The sequence below is a fragment of the Eumetopias jubatus genome, unplaced genomic scaffold (assembly GCF_037043125.1).
Source record: "Eumetopias jubatus isolate StellerSeaLion01/CBP00866 unplaced genomic scaffold, mEumJub1_p1.0 scaffold_6, whole genome shotgun sequence".
NCBI lineage: Eukaryota > Metazoa > Chordata > Mammalia > Carnivora > Otariidae > Eumetopias > Eumetopias jubatus.
This window is the reverse complement of record NW_028274812.1, coordinates 132,473,771-132,499,545: the sequence shown is the minus strand read 5'-3', so window position 1 is coordinate 132,499,545 and position 25,775 is coordinate 132,473,771. Positions and strand designations below refer to the sequence as shown.

Genomic DNA, 25,775 nt, shown 5'->3' with positions numbered 1-25,775 from the left:
TTTGCTCCACAAAACCTTCCTTAACTACTCCCACCCCCATGGGGTGGTTCTTCGGAACTGTAACCCAAATCCAGCTTAGTCAATGCCGGACTCTTTCTTGTTGTATTGGGTATGTACAAATAAAATATACGTGACAGTAGGCCTTAAAAGTTCTCATCAAAGAAAAAACATTTTTGTGACTAAGGTGATGGATGTTAACTAGACCTACTGTGGTGATCGTTTTGCGATGTATTTGCAAATATTGAATCATGCCATACACCTGAAACTCGTATGTTGTATGTCAGGCATACCCCCGTTAAAAAAAAAAAAAAAAACCAAAAAACCCAAAAAGTTTTAAATATATGTGATAAAATTTTATAACTAAACAGAAGTGCTACTTTTCAGGATTCTCACTGTATGTGTTTCTTTTCAGATTCTCGAGTCAGAGGATGGTTCCTGTTGGATTCTTACCTTCCCACCTTTTTTCTTACTGTCCTATATCTGCTTTCCATATGGCTGGGTAACAAATACATGAAGAACAGACCTGCTCTTTCCCTCAAGGGTGTCCTCACCTTGTACAATCTTGGAATCACACTTCTGTCCATGTATATGTTGGTTGAGGTAAGTATTTGCATCGCAGAGCTGGTGGCCAGAGAGCGTGCGGGCGAGCAGAGCTGGTGGCCGGGGAGGTGGTGCACGGGCGAGCAGAGCTGGTGGCCAGGGAGGCAGCATGCCGGTGAGCAGAGCTGGCCTGCCACAGCGGTCTGCGCTCGCTCTCAGTACTCCGCTCTTTAGATCTCCAGAACTGTTCCAGTGTTTGCTCTTACTCCTTCTGAAAGTCTTGGAAGTCTTTCTCACTTCAATTTTTCTCATCCCTTCAGTCCTTAGTCTTTCACTGTAATTTAAAATCACAATTTAGATCTGAATGGGCCTTTAAAGTTCAGATGTTCTGATTTTCTCCTTTTAAAAAGATCAATACTGAGGCTTGGAAAACGTACGTGATTTGCCAGAGAATAGATCGCTGTTGAATGACTGACAGGGTAGTTTTTAAGTTGACTTAAGTATCGAATGCAGTTGGTTTGAAATACAAATACATAGTCCCTTTGAGACCACTGCCCGCATCTTTGGGGCCCCTGTGACAGCGACAGCGGTGGTGGGGCTGTTTCTCAGGACTGACCACGGAGGCTGGGCCGACATTCCAGCCCAGCTCCGGCTGCCCCATTACATCACGCATCACCCATTCCTTTGCAACGTGCCAAACTCAAGTAATTCTGCAAGAAGAAGAACAAGTAACAGTTGCCCTGCCTGTAAACCAAAGGCTGTTTCAGTCCACTGCAAAGGACAATCAAAAAGTGCCAAATTAAACTGCTCCAGCAAGCAACCTCAGGGGGAGGGAAGACAAAAACATGAGGAAACCTGAGGGAACGGGATAAAGTCATTCGTGTTTGGTTATAAATGTCTGATTATGGCACAAGTGTAGTTGCCTTCCTGGTCCTTGAATTCTAAAAGAACATAGATCCTTGCCTAACATCTGTATCCTCCCCAGAGTTTAATCTGTGCCTTGTTCAGGTATGCACCATTCTGAGAACGGTTCCTAACTGTTACTTTCCATGCCTACCACCCTGTGATTGGAGAACCGGCGATGGACTCTGGGGGCAGGAAAGCCAATCTGCAATCCTCTCACATCGCTTCTCCTAATTTCCCTCACTCTGAAAGGGGAATCCCTAGTTAGCTTTGCAAGTAGGTAAGTTTCCCTTCACTAGATGAGCTCGCAGGATCTAGCAATTGACAGGATTCATTTCTCTGGGAAGAACCAAAGGGAGAGATTCTCTTCCTTGGATTGTTTCCAGAAGCAGCACCTGTGTCAGAAGGGCATCCTGAACATCTCACTACATCGGAAGCTCTAGCACCTGCCGGATTCAGAAGGCCCGAATTCAGGAGTCACTGTTGCTCTCGCTATAATTGGAGAGCAGTAACTTAGGCTTTCTGACCCTTAGGCAATTTACCTTTAAAATGGAGATCCGGAACTTGTCCTCCTTAACTCATGAGGGAGCTGAAAGGATTAATCCGTTCTGTTCGGCCGACGTTCTGTGAGCACCTATTCAGTGCTGTGAATTGTACTAATAAGCCAAGGAGATAGGAAGCTGAGTAACACGTGACTTCTGGACTTGAAAAGCTCACAGACTAGTACACAGTAGGAGTTAGTAAAAACAAAAATGCTGTATAAATGTTAAAGTGCATCATAATCACCATTAAAGGAACAGGAACAAAAGGTTAGTGTTTGAACAAGTAAATGGTTTCTGCTCCTTTTTAGGGAGGACATCTGCCCTGAGCCCATTCCCTGCTGTGAATTTTATCTATTGTTTATCCGCTGTTGCTCTTCTCAGGCTTCTGTACCTCGTGGTTCAAAATCGCTACTTTTGATTGCCTCCTAGTTTCCTGAGACTGTAGCCTCCTCCAGGCCAGGCATAAGGTCTTGGACAATTTTGGGGTATATTTAATAGCCACTAGTTGAGTGATAGGTTGATTTAACCTTGCTAATTTGTTAGGCCCAGTTCAGATGTTTGCATAGGCCAGGAAGTTACTGCTAAAATTGTTAATGTTCTTTCAACAAATATGTGGATTTCCTACACTGTGTCAGATTCTCTTCTAGATTCTACAGCACAGCCTTTCCCTTGTACAGCGGTGAGTGGTGGGCTGGTGGTGGGGCAGGAAGGCCTCTCTGAGCATGTGATATTTGAGCAGAAACTGAATGATGAAGATCAAGCATATGAAGATTTGGGGAGAGTGTGTTTATGCAGAAGGAGCAGCAAACATAAAGGCCTCGAGGCAGGAACAAACTCGGGGTATTCAAAGACCATAAAAAGAAGCAGTGCAGCTAGAACATCCTGGACAGAGGAGGGAATGATCCACAGTGAGGTGGAGAGGTGGCAGATTCATGGAGGGTCTTGGAAAGTATTTGCCTTTTATTCTGAATAAAATGGCAAGCCGTTAGAGGATTTTCACTCTCTCTCTCTCTCTCTCCCTCCCTCTCCCCCCTCTCCCCCTCCCCCTCTCTCCCCCCTCTCCCTCCCTCTCCCCCTCTCTCTCTCTCCCTCCCTCCCTCCTTCTCTCCCTCTCCCTTTCTTTCTTTCTTTCTTTCTTTCTTTTAAAGCCTGCAGAGGGGCGGGGCAGCGGGAGAGAGGTCGACTCCCTGTTGAGCGCAGAGCCTGACAGCAGGCCTCCATCCACCACCCTGATGAGATCATGACCTGAGCTGAAATCAAGAGTTGGCTGCTTAACTGGGTGAGCCACCCAGGAGCTCCAGCTGCTTAATTCTGTTTAGATTTTAAATTGTCAGGTAGTTTTAAACAATCTAAATGGTTTTTTTTAGTAGTTCAGCTGTTTCTAATGTTCAGTTTTAACACGCCATCCCTCTGTGTTGTATTTCAACAGAGCTATACCTTTACACATCTCTGTTAAGCAGCCATAATTAGTAGGCCTTTGCTTAGTTTATGTAATATGTTAACTAATCGTGGTGATCATTTCACAATATACACAAATATCAAATTTCAAAGGCCTTGTCAGACTTGTCAGATGTATAGGTTTCTTTTCATATCCAGAGATATTTTTCATTCAGCAATTGTAAATGACTACCTGCTCCATGTTATTGAAGTTGGAAAGGTTAAAAATTTTCTCATAAATTAAGAAAAAATTTCCCCTAAATAAAATTTGATGAAGGGGGAAAATGCCTTATATACATGCTTTATATTCTAGAATTTTAAGTTTTTGCAATAATAGCAGGAAAGAAAAGACAGAACTTCTTTGGCAGAATTTTCCACAAAGAATTTTAAAAGTTCATTTTCTCATATGTATTTATTGAGTGCCTTCAATGTGCTGGGCATTGGGCAAGGAACCGTGGATTCAAAGATGAGCAAAAAAGGCATAGACCTTTATAGAGCCTTTTGTTTTTTCAACATGAGGGATATAGATATTAATCATTTATAATCACACAAATGATTGATTACCAAGGGGCATAAATACAATGAAGAAAATGACTTAAGAACCTTTGAGCCCTGGTTTCACATCTGTAAAATGGTAATAAATATGTACTTCATAAAATTATGGAGATCAATTAAGATAAGCATAAGCCAGTACAAAGTATTAATAATTAAATATTAAGTAATATTAAATAATTATTGAATAATACTGGGTGGCTCTTGATTTTGGCTCAGGTCATAATCTCAGGGTCATGAGATCAAGTCCCATGTCAGGCTCTGTGCTCAGCAGAGAGCCTGCTTGAGATTCTCTCTCTCTGCCCCTTCCCCCACTCTCTCTCTCAAATAAGTAAATAAATCTTTAAAGAAAATTTTTAGGGTTTTCTCGGTTGTTTGCATGTAATTCTACATTTCACCTGTAGAAACATAGGACTTGATGATCCCTTACATGAAATATTTTGTTACTCAAATCGTAGCCAAATTCTGTTCCTTTGGGCCACTGTAAAGGATAGAAGTAAATTATACCAAATCAGGAATACAACCATTGGTATCTTCAACAGCAAGAATGAAATCCTTTGATCACATGTGTTTGAGGACAGGACTGAGAAATTCAAGTGCAGGGTTCCTACTCAGACCTTGAGGAGATGCCCATCAGAAACATGAATAGGAAATTCCATTCTCTTCCAAATTTTAGTGTTAACTTTTCCTCCTTTGTTTCTTTGGCAGCTTATTCTCTCCAGTTGGGAAGGAGGCTACAACTTACAGTGTCAAGATCTCGCCAGTGCCGGGGAAGCCGATGTCCGGGTGAGTCCTGAGAAGCTGACTGCCCTCTGCAACCATTTCTCTTCAAAAAGGAGAGGAGGTTTTCTCCTTTCAGATATGAGGATGGGGCTGGGATTACATAAGAAAGGGAGTCCTCCTGTTCTAATAGAAACGCTTGGTAACAAAAATATTTTCCGAACGTCCAGCAGTGGGGGACTGACTGAATAAACCATGGCACATCCAGAAATGGATCCCTTTGCAAAATGGAAGGAGGAAGATCTCTATACTGCTAGAGCCATTACTGGGACATTCTCTAAACAAAAACAACGTGCAGACTGTGTTTGTAGTATAGTACAAGAAGTGATAGGAGTGTGTGTGTGTGTGTGTGTTTATGGTTTTGAAAAGAAACAGTGGCAGAATAAACCAAAACCTAACAAAGTGGTCTCCTTTTGGGTGAAGGAACTAGGCAGAGGGGAATAGGGATGGAAGCTGGGCTTCTCTGAATGTACCTTGTGTCATATTTGATTTTGAAACCATTAAGTGTTTTACATAAAGTTTAAAAAGAAAGCAAGGTAGCCTTCCTCCCCAAACTTGGAAACTAAAATAAATGGATACACCCCTATATTAAGTTGGTGACATAACCACCTGTAGAATTATTTCAAGGGACTTAAAAACAGTGTTTTGACTGAAATTCCCTAGGGGGATATATCTTAACAGTATTCTGTAATTTTTTTGGTTTCTATTAATAAAAATATTAGTATTGCTTTTTGGAGACTGTTATAGGTACAATGTAGAATAAAGTAAGTACATATGTTAATATCATTACAACTAGTATTTTAAACATAGTTTAACTTTTTTATTAGTATCTCTTTTCTAACATTAATCATAGAGTCAAATAGGAAATATCAGAATTAACGTTATTCTAAACACAAATGTGTTTTTTAGCTCTTATCTCCAGAAAAGGCCTAGTTAGTCTCTGACAACCCAGTGCAGTGAGCAATGAATACCCAGATTGTGCTTTCTAAATATAATTTTCCACCAGAAGGGATTAGGGTTCTTAGAGAATTGGCCAATTCCCGGTTTGGGGTGGGAAAAGTGTATAAGCAGAATCCAGGACATCTTGTGACAGAAAGCAAGCAAGCTGTCCAGGACTACTCCGGTCATTACGAAAAGATGTAGGAGCCACCTTGAAGGGGACTCCCAGTGCTCAAGATGGGACAATTCAAAAGATTACTGATGAAACATATTACATTTATTTAAAAACCATGAGCTTAAAAAGATACCAAAAAACACATTGTTGACGTCTGAAGGTTGCTAGAACACCAATTCATTCTAGGGAAGAAAAGTTAAACATTTATCTTTGCTTTTCATATGTGAATTTCCAAATAGAGAAGAGCTCTTTCTCTAGAGAAAAATGCATAACAAGAGAATTAGAAAATCACCCTTTTGCAAGTCCTGGTGAAATGATGGCTCTGTTCAGCAGTCATCCATAAGTGATAAAACTGTTGGGTAAAAAACAAGGTGAATGGAAAAACTTCATAATGGGGGCACCTGGGTGGCTCGGTTGGTTAAGCGTCTGCCTTTGGCTTAGGTCATGATCCCAAGGACCTGAAGTCCAGCCCTGCATCAGGCTCCCTGCTCAGTGGGGAGCCTGCTTCTCCCTCTGCCTCTCCACCCCCCGCCCCGCCCCGTTCGTGTGCACGTGCACTCAAAGAAAGAAAGAAAGAAAAGGAAAGGAAGGAAAGAAAGAAACTTCATAATGATTGGACTAGGCTGTTAATGTCTGAACTCTCTGTCCATGAATGTCCGTGAGACACCCTGAATTCTGTGCCTCCCAGTATGATGCACCAGGAAGTACACAGAACCACCGGCAAAGTACTCCTGCCCAAACCCCTAAATCTCAGTCTATCAAGCCTCTAATTGCTAGTTATAGAAAATGTGGGGGATAGAGAAACAAGTTAAATAGCACTAGGAATCCATAGTAGTAGGAATTCTATCCAACAGCTGATCTAGTTTTTGTGAGGAAAAGACCTGGAAAAAGGAAAGGGGACTGTTACTGATCAGGAGACCAGAGAACCATATCACATCAGTGCAAGCTGGACCTTGTTTGCATCCGGATTTACATCAATTATAAAAAGACATTTTTGAGACAGATTTGAAAACAGAGGAGGCTATTAGTAGATATTAAGGAGCCATTAATTTTATTAGCTGATGACATGGTGGTTATGTTGAAAGAAAAAAAAGTGTTAGTAGTTTTTATAGATAAAATGATAGCTTGCATTTGCTTATAATATGCTACACCCCCTGAAAATGTTTAGAAATAGAATTGATTCAACAATTTGAATCATATTAAAAACTTTGAAGCTTAGTGATACACAGGTTCTATAATTTATACTTCCTCTCCTTGCATTTATGGATGTTTGACAACTTCCATAGCAAAAAACCTGCTTATTAGATAGTAGAAAGCTTTGGGCGCCTGGGTGGCTCAGTTGGTTAAGCGACTGCCTTCGGCTCAGGTCATGATCCTGGAGTCCCGGGATCGAGTCCCACATCGGGCTCCCTGCTCAGCAGGGAGTCTGCTTCTCCCTCTGACCCTCTTCCCTCTCGTGTTCTCTATCTCATTCTTTCTCTCTCAAATAAATAAATAAAATCTTTAAAAAAAAAAGATAGTAGAAAGCTTTTAATTAAAATCTTTAATATTAAGATGTACATTTTTGCATCCTCTTTAAAAAACATCTTCAAAGCTATAATACAAAATAAGGTATATAGATTTCTCTGCACCCATTTTTTTGGCACCCATTTATTTCTAATTTATTTCTATCACAGACCAGCATGTTTTGGGATACCATACAATTCTCTAAGGGTTGTTGTTTTACATTTATATTTGGCTTAATGCCTGTGAAGTTCCATTATACCCTTAAACATTAGGGTGGAAGCCACCACACCTTATTATGTTCTTGGGAAGCAGACAATAGAGTATGATATTCTAACTTCAAAGTTTCTGTTACACTTTCCTCATATGTTTCAATGTTAGTGCTAAAACCACAGCACCATTCAGGTATTCCCCCTGTAGCTGAGACTTCGTAAGGGGCTCAGGAGGGAAGGGGCAAAATCTGGACCCACCACTTCAGTGAGGAGGAAGATTTGATTTTAAGTTTTTATTTAAATTCCAGTTAGTTAACATACGGTGTAATAGTAGTTTCAGGTGTATAGTGTAGTGATTCAGCACTTCATACAACCCTGGAGGCATCTTGATTTTAAATCTGAGGAGGAGATGCGAAAGAACTAATCTTCTACGTACAGACGGCTCCTGGGCCCTGTAACAGTTAAGAGACAAAAACATACGTAGGTTAGAGGGAGAGGGGAAAAAGTGAAAACCTAGCATTAAAGAACAGTAGTGATCTGTTCAGTGCTCAGCACGGAGCAAAGATGGGCCAGTCCCTGCCCTGTGTGATGGGCCGTCGGCTGCCTAACCTTTACTGCCCTGGCCTGCTTCCTGTGCACAGAGGCAGAGTCATTGGGGAACGCAAAGGAAGCAGCGGCTGATGAGGCCTGAGAAAAGCAAGGAGAGGGTTAGGTAGAGTTCCAGAGGAGAGAAGGGTGCATGTGGGGAGGAGGGGCTAGGAAGCCCAGAGCACAGACAGCAGCAAGTGCTGCAGGGAGAGTGTGTAGAGCACCTGGACAGTGCACGGTGGGGCGCTGGCAGAGGAGGGGTGGGGCGCTCCCAGAGGAGTTCAGGAAGTGGCAGCCAGGGCAAGCCGGGAAAGAGCCTGTGCTCTGCAGGTGCACAGGAGTACCTTGATCAGATCTGCGTGTTGGAGGTGTAACTCGTTTTCACTGGAGTGGGGTGGATTGCTGGGAATAGGGAGAACTGGAGGCAGAGATGCCAGGAAGGTGATTGTGTGATTTCCCGAGAGAGAAACGCACACTAGTGAAACCCAGTGTCCCCCAGGTTGCGGAGAGGTAAGGGAGGGCAGCAAGAGGGGCATTTTCATTGCTCACCTTTTCTCTTTCCTGTTTCCACATTCTTACAGGTAGCTAAGGTGTTATGGTGGTACTACTTCTCCAAATCAGTAGAGTTCCTGGACACAATTTTCTTTGTTTTGCGGAAAAAAACCAGTCAGATTACTTTTCTTCATGTATACCATCATGCCTCCATGTTTAACATCTGGTGGTGTGTTTTGAACTGGATACCTTGTGGGCAAAGTAAGTGATTTTGCTATTTTTCAGTTCTCTGTAATTGCTCTTCTAAGACCTCCAGTGAGTGTCTTCTATTGAATATTGCATATATCAGGAGAGAGAAAAGGGAGGCCACGGGGTGACCTGTGTTGTTACACAGGGAAGCACCTATTTGCCAGTGGCTGGTTATTTCCGGTCTTTGATTCTGGCAAAATCTGAGTATTACCTTAAATTTTAAACACATTTTTTTTTTCTATGCACCAAAGGTCTGAGGGCCAGAAGCATGTACGCCAGCTGGAGCAATTGTCCTCCAACCCCGGGGGCTGAAAGACTCCTGCAGAAATAAATATGGCACCTTCCACAGTCACCACCTGGCCACGCTACAGCTTGGGGTCCTTCAACTCCTAGGACTTTTTTTCCATTCTGAAAAATTAAGGTCACATCTCTGTGTGGCTTTCAATATTTTTCTTTACTGAGAACTACAGTACACGTTATATCCCAGCCTCTTTACATGTATATACTTTGTATGAAACAAGAATTTCAGGAACTGTTTCCCTCGGCTCTGGGGGATGCACTTTGGGTTTTGTTGTTGTTAATTCTGTTGCACTTTTTCAAGAAGCTGATGATGACTCTCACAACAGGGATTTCATAGTTTACTAATGGGTCCCTTATGCCCTGCAGTAGAGACAGGAGTACTTTCGGATTGTCTTATATCCCCAAATCCAAAAATGTTCCGTGAAAACTCAGAACAGGTAAAACTTCAGTGAAAATGATTTGGGGAGGGCTGCTGGGAAGATGGCGGATCAGGACGTCCCTGGGCTGACCTCTTGCCGCGTGGCCGCCTAGAGAGCACCCAGGTCGGCATAAATAACCCAGAAAGCAGCCCGAAAACTGGCAGAACAGACTCTCCGCAGCCCGGCATAGACAAGAGGCCACAGCGAAGCAGATACTACCCCTTCTGATCGCTCTTGGCAAGATCCCGTCAAAGCGGTGCCACAAGCCTGGCAGTGTGTGTGCGGCCCAGACAAGGTCAGCACCACTCCAGAGTGAGTCCTGCTGCAGGGAGAGGGGAAGATAACCACACACCCGTCTGACTGTGACCCCAGCAGTGGGATGGGGGCAGGCAGTGGGTCGGACTGCAGGCCCCACCCACCAACAAAAGCTTCTCCGGGGACAACACAGGGACAGTGCCTGCAGTTTGGTGCTACTGCATCTCTGGTAAACACCTGGTCTGACTCGACTCAAGCCCGAGGCAGCCCCGGAGCAGCCTACTAACACCACGGGCACCAGACTCTGCCCCTAACAGGCAGGGAGCCATCGCAGACAACAGGACTGAAGGCAAACACATCCCAGCCACAACGGTAGGACACCCCCTGGAGCAACACACATAGGAGACACCCCCTGAAGCACCAGGTTCTGGGGAACAGACATTGCACTGCAGGACCTCTTCTTCATAGAGCCACTACTTTCAAGTGCAGGAGACGGAGCTGACTTTCCTAACACAAAAAAAAACAGACAATGCAAAAGACCGAATGAGGAGACAGAGGAATATGTCCCAAATCAAAGAACAGGACAAAATCAGAGCAGTAGACCTAAGTGAAACAGAGGTAAGTAATATGTCTGATAGCGAATTTAAAGTAATGCTCATAAAGATACTCGCTAGAATTGAGGAAGGAGTGCAGGACCTCCATGAGACCCTCCACCAAGAGATAGAAGACGTAAAAAAGGACCAGTTTGAGCTATTGGACTCACTAAATGGAAATAAAAATAGACCATCTGGAATAAATAGCAAGCAAGAGGAAGTAGAAGGAAGGATCAGCCACCTGGAGGACAGAGTCATGGAAAGTAATCAAGCCGAGCAGATGAGAGGGGGGAAAAATATGCAAAATGAAAATAGACCCAGGGAACTCAGCAACACACTCTCAGGTATAACAGTCACATGATAGGGATCCCAGAAGGAGAAGAGTGAGAAACGGGGGCAGAAGATTTGTCTGAAGAAATAATAGCTGAAAACTTCCTGAATTTGGGGAAGGAAAGAGAAAGCCAGATCCAGGAGGCACAGAGCGCCCCCAAAACAACCAACCCAAAGAGGTCTGCACCAAGACACAAAGTAAATAAGATGGCCAAAAGTAATGATAAAGAGAGTTTTAAAAGCAGCAAGAGAAAGGAAAGCAGGTACATACAGGGGAAGCCCCATATGGCTATCAGTGGGTTTCAGCAGAAACTCTGCAGGCCAGAAGAAAGTGGCATGATAAATTCCAAGTGCTAAAAGGAAAAAATCTACAGCCAAGAATACTCTATCCAGCAAGGCTTTCATTTAGAATAGAGGGAGAGATCGAGTTTCCCAGAAAAACAAAAATTAAAAGCAAAACCAGCCACGTCCCTGTCATACATGATGCCATCGGCCTGTGTGTCCCCAGTTCAGTCCAGCTGCCCTCCTGCCCGAGTCAGCATGCACAGCCTGCCACCTGCTAAATGCCAAGTCAACATGCCTTCACCTCAGATTGCCAAGGGCTCAAACTGACACTCTTCCCCTCAAGTTTCAGCCCCTGTGCTCAAGTTTATGCACAAAGTGGGCATAATTATAACAGCAGAATGAAGCAACCCAAACATCTATTTCTATGGAATACAGAATGGATAAAAGGAGTGTGCTAGGCTGAGAACATCTCCAACAAGCACATCAAAGAACAATACATGCAGCATGATTCTGGTTAGTAAAAAAACCTGAGAAGAATAAAACAAGATGAAACCAGAGAGGGAGACAAACCATAAGAGACTTCTTAAGCATAGGAAAGAAACTGAGGCCTGTTGGAGGGGAGGTGGAGGGGGATGGGGTAACTGGGTGGTGGGAATGAAGGAGGGCACGTGATGGAATGAGCACTGGGTGGTGTATGCAACCGATGAATCACTGAACTCTACCTCTGAAACTAATAATACACTGTATTGTTAATTGAACTTAAAAAAGAAAACCCCCCAAAAAAAGAAAGAAAATGATTTGGGGACCTTAGAGATATATCCCAAACATTCTTGACGTTTTAAGAAACATCAGTGACTATGAAGATGCAAATTGAAACCAGAGTGTGAAGAAGGAAATTGCTGGGGGTGCAGGAGTCAGAAAGAGATGGGTCTTTTATACCTCTCCTGGACCGAATCTAGTTTCTTGAGTTTTGTTATTAAGACGATGATAGACTTATGCTTAATCAATATAAAGCCCATAATCAATATTAAAGAATTATCAAGGTTAAGTATTTTTTGTGCTTATCAGCTGTCTCATTACAAATCACTAAGCATCTGAATGACAGTCTCACATAATCTCTGTGTAAAGACATCGGATTCCTGTTGATAAGATGCTGTGTGTGACAATTTCTAGTGAACCTAAAATATTATAAAATTATAACCAACCACTCCTTTTGCATTCATTCATGGTAATGAAAACTCAGGTGAGTAAAGAAATACCACTGACCTTATGGTAGCTGATACTCTGAAACTCTGTGTTTTCATGTAAATCCAAGCCCTGTAACAAGTTATTCCAGCCTGTGTTTGCGGAGGACTTACTGGATGCGAGTGTTGTTTTCATTTCTTATTCGTTGATTTGCATTTATCTAACCAGACCTCTGATCTAGAATTGGAAAACCAGGCTAGAGAATTTAAATTGATTAACCAGCATAGGTGCGGTACTTTTCAGTTTATATAGTATTATTCAGTCAATCCCATCATGCCCATTTTCCAGATGGCAAAATCAAAATTTACCAAGTAAAATGGATGTATCCAAGGGGACCCAGCTAGTAGGGGTCCTCTAGCTCCACAGCCCCTTCACCGCAGGACTCAGCTCCATCTGGATCCCAAGGTAGCACGTAGGTGGTATTCACTTTGCTGGACACTATTGTAAGCACTTTGCATGTATGTATTGATTTACTCCTCATGACAGTGAGTATCCCAGTTCCCAACAAAGAACCCGTCTCTGACATCTCACCTCTTACAGCTAAATCGCTTTGCTGCTTAGTTGAGCCAACGTAGAACTTAATTTTTGCCTTTGGTTTCCCAAAACACCATTCACCCCCATTGATGGCAGCTACAGGGACTTCAGGAAGGGAGGGGCGGGGAGGGGCACAGCACAGGTCCTCAAATTAGATTTTAGACATTCTTTGTCCTAGAAGTCCATGAGATGGCCCAGCCACTGCGAAATCTCAGTGGCAGGTCCCTCTTCTGTCCCAGCCTTCTGTCCTGCGGGACCTTCTCTCGCCTTCCCCCAGCATCTCCTGCTTCCTAGGTCCCTCTCAGGTTGAATTTATAAATATAAAGAGCAACATACTGTCCTTGACTCTAGAACACTTTGTTCAGCCTCATACTGGCGGCTTTCTTTCCACAATCAAAATGGTTCATCCAAGGTTTAGCAAAAGCGGAGACACCTCTCTTTCAAAGGAGTTCTGCCACCAGTTTTAAGCCAACATTTCGTTTTTTTCCCAGATTAGTGGATAATGATGGTGTAAGAGACAGTAAAACCTTTGCAGATCAGGAATTACCTGTTTGGTTGACACTCTGACTGAAAAACCATCCCAGTTTTGTCTTGTCTCGGTGACTTTTGCTGAATCCTGGAGTAATAGCACAGAAGCGAAGGTGAATATGTCCGTGTGAAATTCTGGTATCTGCTAGTCCCGGAGTTGTTACTCATCTTCAGTGATGATGTACAGGAAGAACCAGTCTCTCTGGATAAAGAATGAACAGTAATTTTTATACTGTACTTTCACAGGTTTCTTTGGACCCACCCTGAACAGTTTTATCCACATTCTTATGTACTCCTACTATGGCCTTTCTGTGTTTCCATCTATGCACAAGTATCTTTGGTGGAAGAAATATCTCACACAGGCTCAACTGGTATGTTATCCCTTCTTTCCGCTTTTCTCCATGTGAAGCATCTAAATATTCTCAGGGATGGAGGAAAAAAATCTGTCATCCTCGACAGAGGCTTTTCTGTGTGAGGAGGCTGCCTATTTTTCTCTAAAATTGCCTTTTAAGCATTAAACCTGGGGTGTTAAAATGTCCTCTGTGGATACAGTTAGCTTATTCCTTGCTTTGAAATGTAGATGCTTTTAACCCAGACATTAATTTTAACAGATTCATTTTTATCTAACGAATTTCAACTGCTACTCTTTCATGAGAAAACTAGTGGGCAATTATATATACCGACTAGTGTCATTTCAAAGAAAACATCTGGATAGGATAGTGGGCTGCTGCAGCATTGTATGTCTGCGAATCTTAGGGAGTACTAGAAGTTGAGTTCTCAGTGTATAACATTTCAAAATGGATTTTCTGTGGCTTGCCTGGTTGCCTCACCTGCTGCCTCCCCACCCCCTCCCCCAGGTACAGTTTGTGCTCACCATCACGCACACCATGAGTGCAGTGGTGAAACCCTGTGGCTTCCCCCTGGGCTGTCTCATCTTCCAGTCTTCCTACATGCTGACGTTAGTCATCCTCTTCTTAAATTTTTATGTGCAGGTAAGTGACCCGTAAGTCTTCAGCGGCAAAACATAGTAGACTGGGCTTTTGCCTCACATAGAGGTTTAATTTTGCCAATTAAATAACGTAGCACAGACTTGTGCCTAATAGAGGCACCCAAAGGAAACAGAGAAATGTGCATTCCTAACTCCACACCCCGCATCCTCCCCTTGAAGGATAACCCCTGTTCGAGCCTAGTGGGCATTTTATTAGAGTTCAGTCAGGTCACACATCTGGTTGATGTATTTGCACCATGCTACCCAAGTCTTATATGTGAATGCAGGAAATATGTTTGAATGGAGAAAAACAGAAGCTAAATGAATTTAGTATTAAAAAATTGTTTCTATATTAGCACTGTGATACTATAAATTTACTATTTGGAAAAAAATCTTTTAAGGCCAGCCATCGTAGAAAGGTCACATTGGCTTTTTCTTCACTAAGTGTCATTTTCTTTTAATCAACAATTTAAATGGAACAGAGCTTCAAAACAATTTCAGAGCAACTCTGTTAAGACAAAAACTGATGAAAGCCGTAGCAGGGCACAGGCCTTAGGTGATTGTAGATTTTAAATTACTCTCCTGTGTGGGCGAGGGACAGAGAAATTAAGCTTCATGAAAAAGAAATGAGAACATACAGTTCTATTGAAAACAGCACTTTTGAAATTGTAATCAAGTGTGTATTTCTTTCTTCAGACAACAAGTGCTTTTTTTTTTTTTAGTTTGTGTTTGCTGAAAGTTAACCCACAGGGGCTTCATACAGAGCCCAGCTGTGGGAACCTGAACCTCTGACAAGCTTTTAAGCCCCCGTGTCTCTGAAATTGGACTGGCTAGCCTTTGTCTTCTATAAGAGATAAGTTTCCTCTGAGAATTTCTAGAGAAATAACCATTGATAGAACCAAACAAAGCCACCCAAACAAAAACAAACCGAAACAGACTGTTCCAGGAAAGCTCAGGAAGTCCACGTGGTGCTTGGGGTCGGACCTTGAGGACAGCAGCATGCGGCCCAGCAGGGTGGGTGCTGGGCGCCCAGAACTTCAACCCTACTTGTTGGTTCAAATGGAATCTTACTCCTTTAGAGTTGAGTATGTAATTTCAGTCTTGACCCTTGTTAATACCATTGCTTAAAAAAAGGTAAAGATGCGATGAAATCAGGTATTTTGTCAGAATTAGGAAGGATATGCCAAAACCCAAATCAAGCCAGAATCCAGGGTACTGGTACTTTTAAAATAACAGGACCTTTTCAACTTGAACTGGAAAAGGATCTCATTTTTAGGAACTACAAGGAAGCAACTAATGCAGAATAATTTGGATGCTCATCCCATAATACGTAAATCCTAACCAGTGTTGATAAGGTGAAAGAAAACAACCTTTCATTGGAATTCATATTTGTCTTGGGTTTTACCTCTTTATTTTTAACCATTAGCTTAAAAATTGTCCTGTTACAAAAATTCTTATTTGTCCAATATGCAATAAAATCATGAACTGTTTTAGATTATATGCCAATGTCAGAGTTAAAGTCTTATTCAAGAACCCTTTTTTTTCCCCCATCTTTGAAATATACACATCCAACAGACATACCGGAAAAAGCCAGTGAAGAAGAATATGGAAGAGCCACCTGCAGGGAAAGAAGTTAAGAATGGTTTTTCCAAAGCCTACTTCACCGCGACTAATGGGGTCATCAACAAGAAAGCGCAATAAACGTCAAGTGACAGACAAAGCATATATAATAGCCTAACAGATTCGCTTGTTTTAAAGCAAAGACTGAATTGAAAGTTATATATGTTTTAGCATAAACTAATTTCTTTTGAGTTTATAAATCATTTGTACCTGGAATGTATTAATATAATCTGTTAACTGAATGCTCCCGTCAGCACACCGTGTCACCTCAGACACCGAGCTCTGTAGACCTCAGACCTGGTGCAGCTTCTCTCTCCTCCTCCCCACAAACTGAACCCCTCACCAGAAACTGTCTCCATTAACGCCTTATACACATACAAAGCCAGGAAACATGGAGCCTTGTTTTCTGAAGCCAGTCTTCAACTAAAAAGTTTTATTCAGATTGAAATGTTTAAAACAAAATGTTAATTACCTTCTAACCACAGGGTCTTAATCTATATTAAGCAATAATTGCTTAGTGCTTATTAAGCAATAAAGTCATTAGTCCATTTGTTCCATTAGGACTCAACCCCAGAAAATATTAAAATGGATTATACATGGAAGACAGGAAAATCTAGCACAACTTTTTTCTTTTAAGGTGCAGTCTGTCAAATTCCTACACTAAGTCTCAACTTAGTGATACGGTAATGAAATTTGTACTTTATTTTGATGATTACTTTTTCTAAGAAGAAAAAAATCATCTGCCAAATCCTCATAGCTCAGGGGCTTCGGATAGGAGTTGAGTTGTTCCTCAGTTTTAATTTGGTTTCCGTGACTATTCATATATTCATGTCTACCTCCTATGTTAAATTCCCCTACTTTAGGTTGTAAACACACACTTTGCTCAGTTTTGAAAGCAGGGTCTAAATCTGGCTTCCTTTCTGATCAAGGAATCTTCCCTTCTCCCTAGAAGGATAAGCCACTGGAATATTCATAAATCAGAGCAGTTGGGGCAAAACAGACATTGAGTTGTTCCACTGTTTCTTGTGAGCCCGCTTGTGAATACTACCCCCAAATACCCGCTGTCACTCTTTGCAGGTTAAGGTTTTGAAAATGGGACGAGGGGGATGGAAAGAGTCCAGCGCTGAGCCAGGGGGTGGTAATGAGCCTCCGTCAAAAGTGCCAATTTGGCAAACTTGGCACATCCCTTCCCTGCCCAGGTAACACGCTTTCTACTGAGAACAAGCACAAAAGCAGAGGAAAGCAGCAGTGAAGATTCTTTCTTCTCCCTAAGTATTGGACCTTTACCATTCACTTGCACCAAGAAAGGAAACAATATTTTTTAAAGATGTGAGGAAGATTTATACCCTTTAAGACAAGACTTGCCACCTTTGACACTTACTCTTTCCTAGCTTCTCTTTAAAAGAACTTGTAGGTTGTGATGTTGAGGTCAGAGGCACAAGCACCAGAGAGGCGTGCTTCCCGCTGCCTGGGCCCCACCCCGTCTGTCGGGGATGCCTTTCTGTCCTCCTTACCCCCTCGCTTTCTAGTGTTTGTTAAAATTCTTTTCTGTTTAAAAAAGAGCACAGACTCTGGTACGACACTGAACATGGACTACGTTTGTGTTTTCTCACTTCTCGCTCACGTCCACTACGCTCTCAGGACCTGGCCCGCTGTGTGGAAGGTAACGGGTCTTAGCTGTTTGTTGTGGTAGATGTAGACGCGCTGTGCATATGTGTACGTCACAGGTGGGCACTTGGTCCATTTTTATTGAACACACATTTCTGACACCCACTTACTCTTGGATTTATTTTTCTAAAAAGTTTTCTAAAACTGATTTTTCTAGGGTGCTTCATCCCCACTTCTTCCATCCCATCCTAACAGTATTGAGTATCGTTCTCTCCCAGAAATTCATTTTAAGGTAAGGGCTAGCCCCAAGCGTACCTCTGATTACTCCTCTGTAACAAACATGGGTTGGACTAAGGAGGAAGTCCCTCAGAGCAACTGGACTCTAGTTCAGTTTTAGGTCCCAAGTGAGGGCTAAAAATCTGTTCTCAAAGTGCATTCCGGGGAAAAATGAGACCCAGGGAGAAGCCATCTCTCACTGGGCCTTCGTGTTTGCAGCTGGTTCTCAAATGTCAGGAAGGCCAGAAAGTCTCCCCCCGCCCCGCCCTGCGTTTACCTGCAACTTTGGTGCTTTCCTGGACTTGGTATTGGCAGAGCAAGGAGGGAAGCCATCCTTCGGCAGAATGAGCGAGCCCACCAGCTGTAAGTACAAGGCAGGTGGAAGCCTCTCAGAACAAAGGGAAAAACTGGGGTAGTTTGCACTTTCCAGCTCCATGTAGAGGTTTCAGGACGCTGTGTCCCATTGGGTCTTTAATTCTAATCAAACACTTCTAGCCTTAAGCCATTCAAGGGCTGATAAAAATACACAGCGCTATGAAATCTTAGCCACAAAAAGTGAATCAGGTAAATAACCTGTTATTATTGGAACTTTAAAAAGCAAAATGTCTACCTTTAATGTGATTTTCCTAAAACTGTAAAAAAAAAAAAAAGCCTATATACATTAGAAAAATGAAAACTTTTTGTTCCCGAATTTCCTTTTACTCATAAGAATGAAAATATGTAATACTATAAGCACATGTTAAAAATTCGTTGTTTTTTTAAACAAAATGGAATGTTAAATGGAAATGAAGTGACATTTTCAACCCATCAAAATGATATATTGAAGCCTTCAGTCATATTGAGAGAGAAGGTCCGGATCCATATCCCCATCAGAGAGGTACTTATTTTTATTTGTAAGGCAAAATGATACTTACTGTGATGGGCAGAACAGCACTTTGTAAGAGACCATGCTGATTCTTCCATATAATTTTATGATGTTTCTGGGGACTTCCTTATTTAGAAAATGTGGATATCACTTTTTGGTTTTCCTTTGAAAATACTTGAGAACATAATATCATGATTGGGGTGGACAGGGATGCAGGAGAAGCCATTTTTCTTTGTAGACCGATAAGCATTCTGTATGATTGTTGTATAATAAATTGATTTTTACACTGAAGCACAGCATGTTGGGATTGTTCTTACTTGGTTCAAAGACATTAAAATGTGTGTCTGCATGGTATTCCAAATGATTACTCAGGAATTTTTTTTAATAAAGGGATATTTTAGCAATTTTAAATGTTTAATTCTTCATTTCAACAAGCACTGCATGGCCTTTTATGTAACAGTATTAGCTTTACATAATATATACCAAGTGAAACTCTTTCAGAATATGGTTATTACAAGAAAAATTTAAGACCAATTAGATGAGCAGAGGATATAGTGGTTATAACAAGCAGATTTGCTCTATAGAATAACCCAAGGAGGAGCACTGGCCTGGTTGAGGGGACAGTGTGAGGCAGAAACCTCTTCCCAGGCTCTGGAGCTGCAGACTCTCCCCCTGCAGAGGACCCAGACAGGCAGAGAGGAGGCTGCGCCAGCTCAGGAGTGGGAGGTGAGCTGAGACTTGACCATGATGAAGCCCCACAGAGACGGAAGTCAAGGTCGTCCAGCAGGATCACTGATTGGTTCTATTGTGTCAGTGTAGCATTCTGAACGGTGACATTAGAACAAGCCAAGTCCAAAAGATGTGCTCAAAGTCCGCTTATGAAATTGCTTAAATCCCTAGATAGTAACAGGGATGGGGCAGGAGGGGAAACGAGATGGAGAGGTGGCACAGAAAGAGGGGACTTCAATTTAGCTACCTGACTGGGGCAGGGACAAGACATTTTCAAGAGCCTCCTCTTAACCCACTGGGATTTCATTTTAAACGGGGGGTGGAATCAATTCATGCTTAAAAATAAAAGAAATCCTTTTGTCTCTAAAGCAAGGCCTAAGAATTTGTTGCAAAGTAAAAGAGCTGCTTATACGTGGTAAGCGTTCACCCAGATGCGTTTCTTAGTTTCTTTATATAAAGAAAACTGTGTGTTTTTATTACAGCGGGTTTTCAAAATCAATTACATTCACATATATAAGGAAGAGTTCTATTCCGAGGCACACAAAGAAATCAGCTCTCTCGTGAGACTGCAGTTACCTAAAATATCCCTTGACCTTCAGTAAAACATGACTCTCGGTCATGGAAGAGTGTAGGTCCTTTTTCCGTTTTAAGAAACTGTGTGGAGGGAACACTGCAATAACAGCATGAGGACAAGCAGTTTGTAAGTACAGTCATTATGGATCTTAGGAGCCACTCACTGGGAGCCCATTGTGAAGGCGTCTGAGGCCAGGTCACGTTTGGCAGCCTGGGTGAGGCCAAGCTCGCTCCAAGCTCCTGGCACCTACCTACCTTTGCCGTTGGCACACACCACAGCCTGGAGCCTGGGGAGCAGACCTGTGCTCTAGTATTTGCCAGTCACACTTAGGACTCACCCATCTGCCTTCAGCCAACATACCTAGCTGACCCCGAAGGCATTTGGGTCTGTGACTCCTGAGCATTGAACAGAAGGAAAAATTTTGCAATGTTGCCTGGGTTCATGTCCTATATTAGGAGGGAAATGAACTTCACATCCCTTAGTAACAAGTATTAGAAGTTGCAAATTTCTCAAAGATTTGAGCACTCTACCTGAGCTAGCCCATGTAGACCTAGCCGCCTTTTTTTTTTTTTCTTCAAGATTTTGAGAGAGCGTGCGTGTGCACACATGAACGGGGCAGGGTGGGAGGGAGGGAGAGGAAGAAGCAGACTCCCCGCCAAGCAGGGAACCTGTCATCACATCATGACCTGAGCCAAAGGCAGATGCTGGGCTTAACCGAGTAAGTCACCCAGGTGCCCCTAGCCCTCATAAAAGCTAGTTTAGTCCTATGGGATTTGGATAAACTCTGGAAATAGTAATGTTCACTTAATATTTGTCAAATCTACCTTGCCCAGTGCTGTGTATTACACTAGAGATACAGAAGTGATTCCGGTGATATATCTGCCCTTAGAGTTCAGAGTCTAGTAAAATAGATGGAGAAATGTTTAGTTATAAAATAATAGAAGTATTAAAAAACAGCTTACTGAGAAAATGTAGAAAACTAAAGGAGGCAATACCTGAGCTTAGTTTCGATGGATGAGAAATTCTCCATATAGATGAGGGGTCTTTGTTCCAGAAAATTCCAGAGGTTAAACACCTAGGATTCCAGTAGAGTCCCCATTCCCTCAGCAACTATTTGAGTGCCTCCTATGTGCCAGGCATTGCCCAGGGTTTGGAATAAAATGTAAAGAGGACAGACAGGTTCTCTGCTTTTAAGAAGCTCTTGTGTCATGGACACCTCCTAGAGAGAAAACAGGCAGTTACCATGCTCTGTAAATGTGCTGTTTATGCTGTTAAACATGTCTGGGCTCACAGACTCCTATCACATACATGGGGGCCCTGACTGTGAAGGCCAAGACCCCTATTCCTGACTGAGCTCACACCACCTGGCTTGAGAAAAGCAGCAAAAACCATCGAAACTTCACTAAGTGTGAATTATGCTTTTGAAGCATATTTTAAGTTCTTGTGGGGGAGGAAAGGACTATTGCCCTGTGGATTAGGGCCCAGGATTTCAGCAGCAGAACCTCTATGGAGATACCCACACATGTCCATAAAGGGGTTCATGCCAGGGATTTGACCCTATACACTTGTGGCAGTGATTAAGAAGCTTCTGTAAGGCTGCTGTCATCCTGTCCAGTGTTAGGGCTCGAAGTCCACCAGGTGGGGAGGCAGTCAGGAAGGGGGGGTGGTTAGAGAATGGGGAGATCAAGAGCGAGCTGGAGCCCACAGCATAAGCTGGAGCCCACAAGAGAATCTACAGGTTCAGCGCAATCTCTATCAAAACACCAACAGCATTTTTCACAGAACTAGAATACTACTAAAATTGTATGGAACCAAAGATGACCCTGCATGACAGAAGCATTATTGAGAAAGAAGAGCAGAGCTGAAGGTATCACAATTCCAGATTTCAAGATATACTACAAAGCTGGAGTAATCAACAGTCCGGTACTGGTAGAGAAACAGTGACACAGATCAATGGATTAGAGACCCCCAGATAAACCCACATTTGTATAATTAATCTAGGACAAAGGAGGCAAGAATATACAATGGGGGAAAAGACAGTCTTTTCAGTAAATGGTGCTGGATAAAACTGAACAGCTACATGCAAAAGAATGAAACTGGATTACTTTCTAACATTATAGACAAAAAAAAAAAAAAACCTCCAAATGGATTAAAAACCTAAATGTTAGACATGAAACCATAAAAATCCTAGAAGAGGGCACTGGTGGTAATTTCTCTGACATCAACGGTAGCAACATTTTTCTAGATCGGTCTCCTAAGGCAAGGGAAACAAAAGCAAAAATAAACTAGTGGGACGAATCAAAATAAAAAGTTTTTGCACGGCAAAAGAAACCACCAACAAAACAAAAAGATAATGTATTGAGTGGGAGAAGATATTTGCAAGTGATATATCTAATAAAGGATTAATATCTAAAATATACAGAGAACTCATACAACTCAACACCAAAAAAAAAAAAAAAAAACCCACAACAATCTGATTAAAAAATAAGCAGAGGACCTGAATAGACATTTTTCCAAAGAAATACAGATGGCGGACAGACACATGAAGAGATGTGTCTCAACATCACTCATCATCAGTGAAATGTAAATCAAAATCACACTGAGATATCACCTCACACCTATTAGATTGCTAAAATCAAGAAGATGAGAAACAAGAGGTGTTGGCGAGGATGTGGAGAAAACGGAACCCTCGTGCACCGTTGGTGGGAATGTAAGCTGGTGCAGCCACTGTGGAAGAGTATGGAGACTCCTCAAGAAGTTAAAAATGGAAATACCATATGATCCAATAATTCCATTATTGGGGGTATATTTACCTGGGGAAAATGAAAACAGTAACTTGAAAAGATATATGCACCCCTGTGTGTGTTGCAGCATTATTTACAACAGCCAAGATGTGGGAGCAACCCAGGCGTCCATCAATAGATGAATGGATAAGGAAGATGTAGTATAGAAATATATCCAGTGAAATAACACATGGCCATAAGAATGGATGAGATCATGCCATTTGAGACAGAGATGGACATTGAGGGTATTATGCTAAGTGCAATTAGACTGAGAAAGACAAATGCCATACGATTCCACTCATAAATGGAATCTTAAAAAATGAACACATGAACAAAAAACAGAATCAGAACTATAAACAGATGGGGTGCCAGACAGGAGGAGGATGGAGGGTTGGGCAAAATGGGTGAAGGGAAAAGGGAGATGCAGGCTTCCAGTTATGGAATGAGTAAGTCATGGCAATAAACCGCAGAGCATAAAGAATACAGTCAATGATATTGTAGTAGTGATGTGTGGGGACAGATGGTACCTACAGTTGTGGTGAACACAGCTTTATGTAGAGAGTTGTCAAACCACTAAGTTGCACACCTGAGACTAACGTAACATTGTGTGTCAACCACAGAGAGAGAGAGAGAGAGAGAGAGAGAGAGAGAGAGAGAGAGAACAGAGGCCAGGAGATAATCTGCATGGAAGAGGGGTGAGGATCACAGTAAATACTGGGAAGAGCCACTGTGGAGGATGGAAGTTTACAGTTCAGAGGAATGTTGGAAATCTCAAATGAGGTCAAGGCCACAGCTTGGTCCCACAGTTCGCTGAGGTGGGCACAGGGCTGCTCTCAGTAGAGAGGAGGTGAACTCTGGTCCAAGCTGTTCTCCATATTTGTGTAATTGTCCCCATCAGAGAGCTAGCTCCTTGAGGTCCTTGACGATAACAACATTGAACCCTCAGCACCACGCACAGAGCTTGGTTGTGTATACAGTTAGTGCTGAATAAGGATTTGCAGAATAAGATAATGTTGAATGAAAACTTCCTGGGGAATATTTCTAAAGAGATATCCCCCAGTATCTCAAGTTCATGGCTCTTGCAACTTCCATCAACTCAACCTCAAGCTTAGCTCTTAAAAATCCCCTACCTGCCATGAGCTAGCATACCTGCTCCCTCCTTTACATTCTGTCCTAAGGGAGGCCTTTACTGCTGTTAAACCCTCCGAGTAGATTGCATTTAGTCTTCATACTACTAGTGGATTAATCTTCCTAAACCATCATGTTCGTTTATCATTCTCTGCTAAGTCTTCAGTGACTCATTCTCACCAAAGAATAAAGTCCTTCTAATCAAGGCCGTGAAGACAGTAAAGGTGGTTTGAACCTTCATTTCCACTAATACTCCATAGTATTCAGCCTCAAACCAATTCTGCATCCCTCTGCCTCTGTGCCACTAGTCTCGTTAGTCCCTCTTTGTTAACCCTAGAAAAACTCTTCCCAGCCTTCAGGAGCTCAAGTGGCGCTTTTCCTCCAGGAAGCTGTCCCCGATCAACCCCACAAAAAGGACCTCTCCCTCCTCTAAACCCTGCTGGTGCTCAGTTTATACCTCATTTATGGCACTTGTCACACACAGCCTGGAGATTTTTCAGTTACCTGGTGTCTTAAGGCTAAGTTCTTACTAGCTAAGATCACACCTTACCCATCCTAACCTCTACCACATGAGCTCGCTGAAGGCTGGACAGAACAGCCCTCCAATATATGTTTACCCATTACCAGAAGTCATATATACTCTTTAGACGTCCTTCACTGAAGACAATCAATGTAATGGCACTGAAATCCACAATATGCCAGGTCACCAGGAATCTCGAGCCCTAAACTGGATATACCCAAATGAGATGAGGTTAATTAGACACTTTGGACTTAAAGAAAAAGTGCTCTTGGGGTGCCTGGGTGGCTCAGTCGGTTAAGCGACTGCCTTCGGCTCAGGTCATGATCCTGGGGTCCTGCGATCGAGCCCCATGTCCGGCTCTCTGCTCAGCAGAGAGCCTGCTCCTCCCTCTCCCGCTGCCTGCCACTCTGCCTACTTGTGCTCTCTACCTGTCAAATAAATAAATAAAATCTTTAAAAAAAAAAAAAAGAAAAAGTGCTCTTACACTCTGTAAAGCTTGCAATAATATACTAAACCACAGCTTGTTAAAAAATCCTATATAAAAAAGATGACACACTGGGGTTGTAAACATTTGTTTTGGCAGATTTAATATGTAATACATAAAATACATTACGTCACTAAGTTATACCATACAATGAATAAACTGTTTTCAGTCCGCAGTCTTTCACTGTGCTTATCCAGTTTGTGAACGGTTACTTTGTAAATGGCCTCAAATTAGATTTTATTTTTCCAAAATAAATCCACTCAACTGTACATGCAAATTTCATGCACTCAGACTTTATTAGAGCATTTAGTAATTACCATGTGAGTCTATCTCTTCTGTTCAAGCTGGCGGTTTTGTGAAAGTGCTGAATAAACTAGAATATTTGTGGATCAAGTGAAATAGTAACTATTTCAAAATATGCCTTTTTCATCTGAACTCTTTTTATCACAAATTAAATTCTTCCTCAGATATACCAAATAGCATGGACACAGGTGTTAAGATTTTCTTTCCCCCACAAAACTTGAGGACCCTCCTCAAATAAAAATCAATATTACTTTGAAATCATTAAAAAAAAAAAAAAGCAACACTCTAAGTTGGTAAACATTCTGAACTTCCTATTTTCTGACCAAATTTTGATACAGAAGGTTAACTTTTGTGAACAAAGGGACAATAACACAATGGCAAACTACCAACATATTCTATTCTATTCCAACTCAAGGGTTCCATTTGGAGTGAAGCAAAATGAATAAGCCAGAGCACTAAAGCACCATTGTGTGGCCCAAGCCAGCTTTATCGTCCT

At 42.2% G+C, this 25,775-nt stretch overlaps 1 protein-coding gene across 1 annotated transcript in view; it reads left to right on the top strand.

Moving 5' to 3' along the window:
- Positions 1–16,092, top strand: part of ELOVL2 (ELOVL fatty acid elongase 2) — a 28,818-nt gene extending 12,726 nt beyond the window's left edge. The window contains exons 5-10 of the mRNA XM_088023775.1: positions 413–600; positions 4,683–4,760; positions 8,753–8,924; positions 13,648–13,772; positions 14,259–14,393; positions 15,965–16,092. Coding sequence (XP_087879901.1) covers positions 413–600; positions 4,683–4,760; positions 8,753–8,924; positions 13,648–13,772; positions 14,259–14,393; positions 15,965–16,090 — 824 coding nt within the window. The 3' untranslated portion in view covers positions 16,091–16,092. The remainder of the gene's footprint in view (positions 1–412; positions 601–4,682; positions 4,761–8,752; positions 8,925–13,647; positions 13,773–14,258; positions 14,394–15,964) is intronic.
- The last annotated feature ends 9,683 nt before the right edge of the window (positions 16,093–25,775 follow it).